The following is a 13,509-nucleotide window of genomic DNA, read 5'->3' as shown; positions in this document are numbered from 1 at the left end:
CTAGGAAATAACGTCAGAGAGGTTTTATTCACTTTTTTTCTCGCGAAGCACTCGATTCCCTCAAACCTAAAGCTATTTCTGTAAACGAATTGATAAGGAGCCGGTTGGATTATGGAGTAGAGTACTATGGAGGATCACCGTCCTTTCCCAATCTCTTTCTGTTACAAGAGAGGTCAGTCAAGCGGATAGACGGGGCAAGTTACAAGCCCTCTAGGACAAGCTATCGACTATATCAAGTTGGTATAAGCTATACCAACGCAGTTTTTAAAAGATTTAACATGTTGAATGTAGCAGATGCAGTCACGATTCATCGCCTACAGTTTATGTATAAGTCCTTAAACGAAAAACTCACCCTAATCTTGAACACCTATTCGGACATTTAGGCAAGCGCTGGTACCAGCAAACAAACTTGCCTGCCAATGCCAGTGATGAAAAATTGGCGTTTCAAACTGGTCTTAACGAAGCTGACCTTTCCTCATATAGCAATGGGAAAGAAGGGTTAGCTTCTAAAAAAACGTGTTTGAAGCCCCAAACTTGCATCACTGACTCTGGTACCAGCAAACAAACGAACCTGCCAGAGCTTGCCTAAACGTCCCCATAGAAACAAGGAGAAAAAGGGAGCTGTTGGGGTCAGCGACTCCCTGGGTTTGCGTTTCCTTAAGTGAGTTCTTTATTGAAATAAAAATTGCTATCGATTTTAGCATCGTTTTAAAACGATAGACCTCTTGTCTGACAGACTTAGTCATCTCTCGCTACCAAATCGAATGCAATGTTTTAGGCTGCAGGTTTTGTAACCGTTCTAAGGGTACACTTCGAAGGATTTCCATCACAGGGATTGGTGCCTTGGCAGAGTGCCGTAAATCCCGGTATGGACACTCGCACAGATCTGATGAAATTCAGGAACCTTAAATGGGGTTGGGTACCCATGAAAAAAAGCCAAGAGGCTTATGGGAAACCTGGAGCATGACTAAACTTCTTGTACCCATACAAAGGAATCCCCAAAAATACATTCATATATGTAGGCATCACAATACTCATAGATAGTTTTTGTTACATTTTGCTTGAACCAACTACTATAACAATATTTAAAGGACTATTAACTTGTATTTTGGCGTCAATTTGGACGAAAGTGAAGGAAGGCATCTAGAATCGATAAAAATGAATATTTTACCTAGTCACAGTTGAAAGTATACATTCACGTTACCTCGTGTTGGTACCTCATTACCGACAGGTCTGAGTGATGGTAATGAGTACGGCATTACTGGAAAGTCATAGTAGAGTCATTCGAGTCAGGAAAGTAGTGTCTTGTCAGACCTAAACCAAATATGAGAGCTTTCAAAATCTTGGAACACAATTTACCAATTATTGAAACTCGGTGTGAGTTGGTTGTAATATTTGTCTATTCTCAATATCCAAGTTCAGAGTGCCTTCTTCGTTTTATTCTTTAATGTTGTTCCTTCACTAAACAAGCCCTTTTGCTTCTAAATCTTGGCGCGGTTTTCATCATTACAACTGGTGATTTGTACAGGGCAACCACGAATAATCAGGACAGCTTCAACTTCATGTATCATCAAAATTAAGAATGTTATAACATTGTATGAATTTCAAATTTGATAAGCAAACACAAATGTTTAAAAATAGCTATTTATTCAATTGCGGGGACATTGTTTGCGTGGAGTTCATAAAAGTGAGGCTTGAAGAAGGTCGACAAGGTCAAGACACCTTGTATGCGTTCGCCCATTTCATGCCCACGAGTTTGAATAAAAGAGGGAAGGCATGCCCGAGCTTCTCTTCACACGGGAGGGAATGATGAAATGGCAAATGCAATTTAAGTTTTGACCGATTGACTTTTTGACATCTGAGCTTGAATAAACTGCATGCAAAGAACACCGCCGTTATTGAATACCCAGTTTTCTTTTACAAGAACCTGTTTTCAAGGTATGAATTTCCGAATTTCCCACGAAACCACTAGAAGCCAAATTTGACGTTAGAGAATGTCTATTTTCTTCACGAGTGGCTGGAAACTTAGATTCCGGCCACTTGTGAGCACAGAGCCATGAATTAAGATTTTTAATGGTGGCGTTTGGTTCCCTCTGCGTGCTGGAGAGGGAACTTCATACCGCTGAAAAGCGGTCCTTGTAAAGGAAAAGCTTTTGAAAACATTATCAATAACCTCTGCTGACTCTTGCAACCGCATCAAGTCTTCCATTAACTGAACGGCAAGATGGATGGATGATACTAGAATTGAGGTCGGCCCAATCAGCAACTAACTCTTGTTTGAGGGGACTGACACTGAGGACGATTTGACCCCGATCTTCATCTCAAGAATGGGCTCCATGAAAAAGTCCATGACGTTGAGGTCTGGAGAGGAAGAATGCCAAAAATGTTTCCTGTTAGTCACGTTAACATGTTAGGCTTGGGACCCTTTCGGTGATCTTCTGACCTTCACACCCTCAGGTATGAAGATGAGGGCCGGTTTGAGGCCATTGGATGTCACTTCAGCCCACACCATGACAGAGGCTAGTTTTTGGCGCCAAAATAATAATGTCCTCTGGTTTTTGGAATGGTTTCCAGTTTTTTGCCCAAAACTTGGTCATTGGGAGCATTGGAAACGACTTTACTTTTAAGAACCATCTCATCTGACCCAATCACATAAAGATGCTTCCAAGATTTCATCCAATGAGGGATGAATTTGGAGGTTTAGGAATTTCCATTCTTTTCTTACCGCTGGCAATAAAAAACCGAAATGGGCCGTTTGGCCGGGTTGCGGCTGTTTGGACAAGTTTGGGCCGAAACGAGTTTTTTTTACATATTTTAGCAATACCGTGGTCTCTATCATGCTTGATTAAGTTCAAGAACTACTTCCTTTGCATCCATCTTCTGCGACTGATTTTGTTTACACAGAATTACACTTGTACCAATGGTGTTAAACAGATGTTCAATCAATCTGAAACCAGTAATATTTAATGGTGCAGGCTTCAAAAATAAAGGACATGTCAAGTGAAGGATAGTCATTGAAAAAAGCGGTCCGGGACACTGATTTTGGGCATTTTGGGGAGGGTGAACTAAATCAAACATCACAGTCACTCACGCCATCCGCCCATTGAATTTTCAATCATTGAATAATTTTGATTGAGCTGTGCTACAAAACCCAACAAAATGAACATGTTTGGTGTTAATTGGTAAAGGCACTTTCAATTCGATCCCAGGTCTCCCTCACCCACCCAAACCCTGCGTCTCTAGTGGATATTTGCCTAGAATGGCAACCCTTGAACCCAGAATGGACCCCAAATCGCCATGTGTGAAACTGATTGACTTGACATTTACATTCACATTTAAAAAATGGCTCAATAACGCAAGACAAGCAGGTAAAATGCAATCATTATCATTATACAGTGCATGCACAGTGCGGTTTGGCTGGGCATGTTGCCTTTGATTTTTCTCCATGGAATAACGTCAGTTGTTCATGAACGCGTTCACTTCACAAGCCCTATAAATTAGGCATCAAACAGTGTACTGTCCCACTAGCACTCAATCCTGGTCGCTCTATAAAATACTAACGGACGTGTTCACAAAATACATTGGCAAATTTGATAATCAAAATTCAAGAAATTACGTCAATTTCTAAAAATCTACCTCGATGCGGAAATGTTTTAGAAACGACTACCTTTGACGCAACAATGTGCCAATTTCGTAAAATGGTGCAACAAAGGTGAATATTTAATGAGTGAAATCCAATATCAACAATTTGGGGCACTTTTTGCCCCTCCCCTGTACATTGGACAATTGTTGATTAAACGACCCTTGAAACCACTTTTGCCTTGTTGATTTCAGTAAATGGAGTGAAAATGGCCCAGATTTGGGTTCGGGCTTTTGAGTTACTTCTTTCATTGTTTTTTAATCAAATGAAGTGACATTTGTGCCATGAGTTCTTTGTATTAAGCCCAATTCAATTTGACGTGTCATTTAACATGTCAGAAGAAAGTTTGTCTGTGTAGTGTGTCCTTGAACTTAAGTACTCATACTCAAATTTTGACTTGTTTATAAGATAGGATCAACACCATTTGACAGGTATATATTGTTATCGTAGATTGTTAATAATCAGTTCAAGAAACTGGACAACAATATTTATCATTGTTGACGAGGATGTGTGCATTTTTTATGTCAAATTAATTGAGTAGACTTCAATTGTGCTCCAAATCTGTCTAAATTATATTCACGACTTCTTTTTCCTTCAGCTTTAAATTATTGAAACAAGCAATCTCCAAGAGAATAAATGTTGAGATTAAAATTTAGTAAGGAAAAGAAAACAGAGACGTGGTCATTTCAGTTGGTGCGACAAACCTTGGAAGTTTTTTATGGGAAATATGAAGATTTTAACCTAATATGTGGAGTATGGAAAGGTCAGTGCAAACAGCGATCATTTCCTAGATATTGATCCTTGACCAATTATTCAATGTAGGGCTAAAAGATAACCTCGAGGGTGTTGCAAGAATAATGGACAACCAATCGATTTCAATTGTCTTTGCTTCGTGTAACAGAGAGTAGTAAATAAAAAAGGTCTTCGTGGCTGACAAACAAGAGGTCGCCCTAAGCTATCAGAATTAGGGCGACTTTACATTACGATGGACAGCCAGGATTGAATCCGGTTTGAGTATGTAAGCACGACTAGTGCTGTGGCGAGTCCAACTCGAGTCCAAGTCCTTTCTAATAGGCTCCAGTCCGGATTTGTGAAAAAAACCTCATTCTTTGGTTTAAATTTATCAACATGAGTCTCTTTGTTCAACTTGAGTACAGTAAAAGACTCGAATTCTTTCTGGACTCGCCCCAGCACTAGTCCTACTTCAATCCTCAAACCGGATTCAATCCTGGTTTTCCATCGTAGTGTAAAGCCGCCCTTAGTTGCTTGAACTGATTACGAACTCTTAGAAGCAGTTCCTTTAAAAGGAGATTAATAAAAAACAAATGGCTGAGGGATTGAGCCGAGCTAGTTAGAGCTCAAACTCGTCTCTCTCTGGAGGCCCAAAGGTGTTACAGATGGAGCTGGACGAGCTTATGGGACAAGACCTCTTCCGAACTTCCGGATCGAGATTTCTTCAATAGAGTGTTGACCATTCATACCACACAATGATTTTGTATCATCCGCATAAGAGGAGATACTAACTTTACTACTGAGCTTCTGAAGTGGAACATTGAAGACGTTAAAAAGGAGAGGCCCTAAATTGGAGCCCTGGGGAACACCTGATTTGACATGTTATAAGTCACTAAGGGATCCCTCGACCTTAACTATATCCTGCCTTACTGTAGTTCTTCACACTAGCTAGTATTCATTTAACATTCAAACCCCTGGAAGTGCTCCTCCACTTTAAAACAAACTTTTTATATTGGCCCCTACAAACATTGAAAAGAAAATAATATAAACAATGAATTTTGAATATAATGTGCGCTATATGCATACGTTATAAATACCTTTGTTGTGTTTGAGGCGCTCGGTTGTGTCCAGTAATGATGTTGTATTCTAGAACTCATGCCAGAGGGGTTACTCCGACAAAGCTAATCGACCATTTTTAGTAGTTCGGCATGGGGGTGTCTCTCAGATCCAAATCTACTGTTTAAACATTGTTTGGTTTCATCTAAGGTGGCCAAACAAGCCATCATTTTCAGAATCTTGAATCCTTTATCCCTGTCCAGATTTGCTGCAAAATGGACAATTGGACATTTCTATCTTGCTGCCTTGGTTTCATTAATAAAAGTGCAATACTTTCTCCCGTTGACGCCCATCTCGCTTTAGGCACGTTGAATTATTCCCATGAGAGGTTTATTATTATTGTTTTATTTTGATTTCTTTTGAATCTTGCAAATACACATGTAGAAAGAGGGGTAGAATAACAAAGACATGCTTTTTTTTGGGCATAACACACGTAACATGTAAAAAAAAGATTCAGACTGGAATGAGAGTTCTCATATTGGGAGATATTAATAAAGTTGGGACTGCACAGTGTTTAGAGCAGTTTCGAAAGGTATCTGATACTGTACGTCTTCAAAAGTTTTCATGAGCTTTGTACTAACCCAGGATTGAGGGTCAATTTTTGTGACCGTAGAGGCTTAATGTGCATTTTGAGAGCACCTTCAAGCCCTCGAGAATTCAGGCTAGTTCGAACAATTCTTGGGCTCCTTCATTGTTTAATATGCTTCCCTCTAATATTCGTAGGAATACGTAGGCCTTGTTGATCCGGTTGCATCTTTCAAGTCAGACTTTGACCAATTTTTAGATAGCATTCCAGATCAACCCTACATTCAAGGACTAGCTCGGTCTGCCAACTCAAATTCGTTGGTAGACCAAATATCATATAAAGATTGAAAGGTTATAAATAGACGAATTATAACCTTTCATTTTAATAGTACTGGGGATTAAATTCCCTGTAGCGGTTTGAAAAGCCCGTGAAAAACCAAACCAAAAAAAAGTGGTATGAAAAAGATGAGGATAGAGTAATGGAACATGAGATATATTTGACATGAAATAAGAAAAAAAATGAATGATGTTTTGAGTACAACTGAAACGTTGAGTAGGGTGGGACACTCACAAAGCTCTTGTGCATTCATTGCAGAGTCATTTCAGTTTTCTAACTCTGAGACAAGATATACATTTCTGAGTTCAATTGTCCCATCGCATCTAAAACTCTTGGTGTAACTTCTTTCACAGATAATGTGATCTTTTATTACAATATCATATGATATTACATCAGGTACAAGTTATCAGTTTACAACATGCTTCCATTTTTACCAACGTGTTTTTTTTTGTCCGACGGTCAAATGAAGTAGAAAAAGGTCAACCTTTTTGGGCATAATAATACTTGCTAATGCAGATCGTTTCCATAATCAAAAGACCCCTCCCTCCTTTGAAACAGTTGATCATACTTTAATTTTCGTTAAGTTTAACCAACAATTTTCAAAAACTATTGCCGACAGTTGACAACTCAATGATCAATGAAGATTTCACGGAAATTGTTAAGGTCTCAAAGATTCAGTTTTTATCCACTTTCAATGTAATTATCAAGAAAAGCACATGTTTCCTTGTTAATACTAAAAGATAATTGGAGTGCTACAACCAAAAAGGTTTATTTTTTAGTCTTGCATGTCTAAGAATGTTTGATATTCTAAATTATATAATTCAATGATAATCAATAATAATAATTCTCAATAATTAAGGACTATATTTAATCATCGATACATCATGAATGGCTTTGTGACTTAAGAATTTTACAGAATACAAAACACTTCAAAGAAGCTCTACTGATTCCCCAAAAAGTGGGGATTGTGGAATGCAAGAAAAACATTAATACCCTGTATGAATTGAAGGACACTGCCAAGCAAATTTTTTCCAACATTCTTGTTCTGTTTCAGAATATTCAGAATAATTAGGTTTCAACATAACTTTTGGTCCTCATTCCCATTTGGATTTGTTAAACAAATGCGAATACATAAAAGGATGAAATTTTAAAAAAAAATATTTTTTCGTGAAAGAAAATGCAATTGAACCTGGCCATTCACTTTCACAATTCAGTTTTATGTTCGAATTCGAATTGGCTCGGACCCAACAAGATAAATGCCCTATCCGTTTCTTACAGGAAGCTCTAAACCAATCCATGAATCCATGTTTCATCAGAGAACCATTTTATACTATCGTACAAACCTTTAAGTTGCGGATCTTTAAATTTGAAAAAAAACTAAAACTTTTCATGTAATCAACTTTCAATCAAAACTTGATCTTGCTATGTGAAGCTAGAGTTCTTAGAGCGGTTGAGGTGTGCTCTGTTTGACATCATACGGAGCTGAACAAAGTTGACGTGGACGAATCATTTAACTATTCAGTGGCTCTTTTTATGTTGTTTTGTAGTACACCACATTCATGATTAGTTTCAAAGGCAATTCTGAGGACTGCAACATAAATAATTTGGATATGTACAAAATGTGAACTGAAGATGGTAATAGACCTTAAATACGTTTCATTTGCAATGGCTGCAAATATACTAATCCCTGTGCCATCGTCAGTTCTCCCTTCGGTAGTCTGCCTTCACTGTTCTTCTTTGCTTTAGAATCCTTTCCCATTTGTCGTGAGAAAGATCAAAGGTTAAGCTTATTCCATGTGAATGTATGTTCGTTTCCATATGAAGAGGAGAGTTTGGAGGAATCTCGCAAATGCATTTGGAACCGATCACAAAGCGCCAAATAAATTGTCCCACGGTGGGAACAAGATGGGGTATTTAAACCTGTGGCTTCGCTCCATTGTGCTCAATCCTACAATGGCGCGATTCAATGTGATCTGGTTGATTCTCATTAGTGCAAATTTTTCTCATGGAGTTGTGTTGATGGAGCCACAAATTGTGCTGGAGCTCTTTCAAGATCCATATTGTATCAGTTTGATCCAAGACGAGTCCCAGCCATTTCAAATGCAAACAATATCCAAGAAAATCACTATAGCGAACCTAAATCGCATGGACGGTCACCAAGGGCGATTTTGCCACGCTGTTTTTGTCTCGTTGGATTTGGAAGTATTCCTCGCATCGTTGGCAAACCACAGTTCTCTGTTCCATAAAGATAGTGCCCAATTCATCATAATGGTTCAAAATCGATCGTGGAGGAAGCTTCTGATGGGATCCAGATTTTTTGACAAGGTTCCTCATCTGGCCGTCTTGGATTTGGCTGACGGGAGTTTTTACACCAAATCATTATGTGGACCAAGCCCATTTGTTAAGATTGGAGTTTATAACGGGAAACGAGTGGTCCTTGACGGTACAGATGTGTTTCAAAAGTTTCTAGACATTTCTTGTCAATCCGTTAGAGCCACCGCTTTTCATTATGCTCCGTTTACCATTGTGTCTGTGGATGAAAAGGGCAATCGTAGCTATAGTGGCCTTGAGGTAATGTGATATTCAAAATGTCATAAGGAACATGTGCAAGTATAACTTCCCTCAATTACTTTGATATTTCAAGGTGGCCATTTTCCAAACCACGGCAGAAAAATTAGGCTTCTCGTACGTCATTGAACCGCCGACAGACGGGGAAATGTGGGGTCGCTTTACACCGCCCAATCATTTTTCCGGACTCATTGGTGACCTTCAATATGAACGAGCTGATATTGGCTGGGCGGACCTTTATCCAAGATTGTACGAAAAAACTGGACTGATTGATTTCACTGATGCCTATGATGTCGATTATTTCTGCTTTTATGTGAGTATTTTCAAAAGACGGACGTCCATTTATTAATGAACGACATGAAATTTCGGCTCACATTTTTCTATGAATTTCATTCACTTGACATCCCCTATACTTGTCCATTTGCTAAAAGATAGGGTTGTCAGCAGTTTTCTTAACCTCAACGTTCAATGAGAGGTCTAATATACACGGAAGAGAAACAACATGGTTCCCAAAAGGGCGGGGGTTTGAATCCCGCGCGTTACTGGAGAAAAAGCTTACAAATCAGATGGTCTTAATTTTTCATTTTGCTTCTCCTAAATTTCGTCCATATTATTTGACTGAATGCGTCAATGAATAAACTTTGCTCTGGTTGTCAACTTGGCTACTAAAAAGGATTTTATTCAAGTAGAGCATGTTTATTCTGAGAATCCAGCTGAGTAGCGTTTCCCGGGTAAGAATCGCAATTTTCTTCCTAATTGACCAGCTTGCATAAAACTCCATCAGGATCTTTACAGAGCAAACAACACGGTATTTGCAACCAAAGAACATATATGCTCATTGAGTATACAACAATTCACTGCCTTTGATTAAACACGGAATTGGGACAAATGTTTGCAGTATAATACAATTCTAACGCTACGGATCAAAGTTGGAAGCAAACAACGACAAAAAATAAAAATATTTGTATATACGATGCCCAATTTTTGATATGGCGCTGTGTGATTGACATGATTTATACCGTCTTTTTCCTGACAGGTCATGAAACCCAAGCCTTTACCTAAATGGATGGCCTTGGGTTTGCCTTTGCAAATGTGGACTTGGGTGGCTGCTTTGGGAACTATGGTTGCTGCTCTCATCTTTATGTATTTCTATGGCTTCTGGAGTCATTTAGAGTCCAATAATCATGGAACAAGGACGTTTTTTCTCATTGGAGCCATGGTGGACGAATCGCTGCCAGAAATTCAGATGATAAAGTAAATGACAGGCTGATGGGCGGTCATTTTTATTTACAGAGCATTAAACAATGAAAGTTCCATGATATTGTAGGTCTCATGCTGGAAGACTGTTTCTGGCCATATTTCTATTGTGCTTTTTCGTCTTGACCATTGGATATCGAGGAGGGCTAGTAGCTAACCTTTCCATTCCTACTGTACCTCGGCCAATTGGTAAATGATTGGATAAACGTTTCTTATATAAAGTCAAGGACGACCTTACCACTGGACAGAGACGGTAGGAGTGAAAATGGGGAACGTTCAACCCAAATAACCAAGGGCTTGTTCGTTCCAACTCTCATCGTGTAACGAAGAAATCCCTGACAATTTTGAGGTTTTGTCAAAAATCTGCACAATGAGGAAACAAACTGATTGATCTAACACCGCCTTTTTAAGATCTTACCAAGGTTGCGTTGTTCCTTTAATTATTTGCCTAAGTAGGTATTGAGCAAGGCTGTCTAAAGAATACAAAAAGATCATAAAAGTGAAAAAAGAGCAAAAAATGCAGATAGTTTTAGCTCAATTTACCCTTTTAAAAAGAGCCAGTAGCAAAATAATGAAACAGCAATATGCCACATTAAGCTAACATTCAAAAGCATGTCAAAGTAGGGGCTAAGAAAGGACAAACTTTCTCTTAAAGCACACTACTCTATTGAATGATTATAGAAGGCCTTATTTTTTTACTAAAAAATCGCTATGTGGCCAAAAAGTAAGAGCATGCAAGGTTACTATATTAACTTTTAATACTTGTTGTGTAGTGTATCTATATTATGCGTTCATGTCCGCAACGATGCACATGACTCCGCGTAGTTGCTCTGCTTTCATCGTCTAATAAATCAGTTGGTATTGGAGCTTCATCTTATTCATTGCACGTCATAACATAACAATGCTACAGTGCCTTGAACAAAAGCAACTTGCGTCTTGGCAAAACATTTGTGCATTAAGAGAGCTGCCCTTGTAAGTAAGCACATGATAGGAGCGGCAATAAACCTATCTATCCCTGGATACTTCGGGCATGTACTGAAAGTAAGTTCCCAAAAGGAAGATATTTACGCCATAAAAAAGGAGTAAAATTAGGAAAAACTCGAATTTTGAGCCAAAATGGTGAAAAACACGAATATGCGCAAGTTAATGGAAAAGCATTGGTAAAAGTGAAACATAATGCATTTTAATTTTTTGGACAGCCCTGGTATTGAGTTTGAAAATTCAAAGCTCTAGCTGCCTAGGCTCGATTGATCTTAACATTGGCCAAGTATTAGTCACAAGAAGGGGTTGAATAAGGTCCTTTATTCTATTTCGTCTTTTACCCCTGCCGTGTCTGTTTGGTGATGACGGCGTCTTTGACGTTGTCCAATGATTCAATAAAATGATATTGCTTTGAAGACACCATTGCTGAAGTCGTTGATGATCCGAGACCAGTGATAAGTTTTGGCGAGAACTTCCGGGATGATTTGTCTAAAAGTGACGACCCCATAACCCGACAAATACTGGAGAACTACAAATTTCATTACGATTTTGATGCGGCTTTCAAAAATCTCAGTGAAGGGAATGTGATCATGGCGGAAAGTTTGCAAAACACTCTCTACAAAATTCGATCCCAATTCACCAACAAGTACGTACATAGCAAGTTTCTGTCAAAAGGCGAGTTATTAATTAGGTTAAAAGAGGAATACCCCTGAATATTCATCAGCGCAAAAATGAGTATTTGGCATTTCAGTGATCCAGATACTCTTTATAGGAACCAAACGTAAATCCAATGCTTGTTTAGAATAACAGTTTATACCTTAAACATCACCAACAAATCCACACTCTAGTTAAAATTCGTTTGGAAGAGGTTTCCTGAAACGAAAAACCTAGCTTTAAATATACTGTTTTGAATTTTTCAAAAACTCTCCCGTACAAATATTTGGCAGATGACCTGATTTAGAATGCTCCAAATCACTTAATAAAAATGCCTGCTTTTTACTTCTCTAAACTACTAAAAGTTGACCCAAGTTTAAACTATACCTGAAACCTAGAGCCGAAAACTCTTTCTCATTTCAAAAGTCTTTTGCTCTTTAGTGAAATGAAGATTGATAATTGATACTTCATTGGGTTTCTTCCACATACAACCATTCACCTTCCAGTTTTGGCGAGACCATTATCCACACCATGAGCGAGTGCCTGACGCCTTACCGCGTAGCGTTTGCGGTTCAAAAAGATAGCATCTACAAAAGACCCATGAGTCGAGTGATCCAGAAGCTGAAGGAGGGAGGCTTTATCAACAAGTGGTTAAATGACGAAATGGATCTAGTGGCCAGAATCCAGACCAAAGCTTCAGTTTTGTCCCGCACCGAGGCCACGCCCATGACTCTGAACGAATTCCAAGCGGCCTACCTGGTTTATCTTTGTTTTATTGGATTGAGTTTGGTTGGCTTTTGTTTAGAACTATTGTATGCAAACATACCCAAGACGATTGTGGTGGGTCCACAAAAATCATTGGGGTCGGTAAGATGGTTTTAGGGTGATAGGGGCGAGGTATGTGGTTTTTATTGACCAAATATGTGCTTATTCATGAGGCTGAAATGATGTTTTGTGCAACGAAAACGAAAAAATGTGTAGTTTTCACTTGCATTTTTCAGTTAAAAACAAACATTGTTTTAACGTACTGTTTTTTTAAGCAACTTCACAGCCCATTTGGAAAACTTGAGGATTGTGATTGAACTACGTGTTTTAGTTGAACCAAAAATGTTTCCACAGAATAACAGTTTCTGCTAAGGAGACAATTTTATGGCGCCGACTGGTTTTTCGCTTCTCGCCTCTCCTTAAATGGTGTATGTAGAACGTCCAAAGTTAAAAAAAGGCTTTTAGGAGACGGGCAATCTCTTCAAGACTGAGAGCTAATGATTGGATGTTTTGAACATTTGTAAATATTTTTTTTTGGCGTTTTCGCGATCGATTTGATGATTGGTATTTTCCCAATCGTATCCCATTGATTTGAATTTAAACTAAATATTAGGGGCGTTATTGATTGAGGTTTTGTTAGTACTTGGAACAAACTATTACTTCGAAGCTTTTCATTAGAGCTGACTTGTCACTGCAAATTTGGCGCTAATTCAAAAAACTTGCATTTTGTTGTTAAAATATATGTATATTTGAGGTGCTACACACTTCTTTTCCTCCCTGTACCTGATATCAAACCAATCCTGTATTTGAATTTGCTACTCAAGCTCCCCAAACATGTTTTACAGTTTTCCTCTTCTCGCCTCGGCTCCCGTCTTTATCTCGTCCTTATGTTTTGGAATCGATACTGGTTTACTGTTTGGAAATCGTGCATTGC

At 38.6% G+C, this 13,509-nt stretch overlaps 1 protein-coding gene across 1 annotated transcript; it reads left to right on the top strand.

The window, feature by feature from the left end:
- The first annotated feature begins 8,206 nt into the window (after positions 1-8,206).
- Positions 8,207-13,505, top strand: LOC131880259 (glutamate receptor ionotropic, delta-2-like). The gene is made up of 6 exons (XM_059226845.1): positions 8,207-8,921; positions 8,995-9,231; positions 9,955-10,172; positions 10,246-10,364; positions 11,574-11,802; positions 12,317-13,505. Exons 1-6 carry the CDS (start codon positions 8,256-8,258, stop codon positions 12,690-12,692), a joined length of 1,845 nt encoding a protein of 614 aa, XP_059082828.1. The 5' UTR covers positions 8,207-8,255; the 3' UTR covers positions 12,693-13,505.
- The last annotated feature ends 4 nt before the right edge of the window (positions 13,506-13,509 follow it).

This window comes from Tigriopus californicus, chromosome 5, assembly GCF_007210705.1.
Source record: "Tigriopus californicus strain San Diego chromosome 5, Tcal_SD_v2.1, whole genome shotgun sequence".
Classification (NCBI taxonomy): domain Eukaryota; kingdom Metazoa; phylum Arthropoda; class Copepoda; order Harpacticoida; family Harpacticidae; genus Tigriopus; species Tigriopus californicus.
Note: the sequence above shows the minus strand (reverse complement) of the source record. Positions and strands in the feature narration are given on the sequence as shown.

Excerpts from the sequence above, each read along its gene's own strand:
- LOC131880259 (XM_059226845.1), top strand. The coding sequence starts at position 8,256 with ATGGGGTATTTAAACCTGTGGCTTCGCTCCATTGTGCTCAATCCTACA. Across the intron at positions 9,232-9,954 it reads TCGATTATTTCTGCTTTTAT|GTCATGAAACCCAAGCCTTT; the intron begins GTGAGTATTTTC and ends TTTTCCTGACAG. Across the intron at positions 10,365-11,573 it reads TACTGTACCTCGGCCAATTG|ACACCATTGCTGAAGTCGTT; the intron begins GTAAATGATTGG and ends ATTGCTTTGAAG.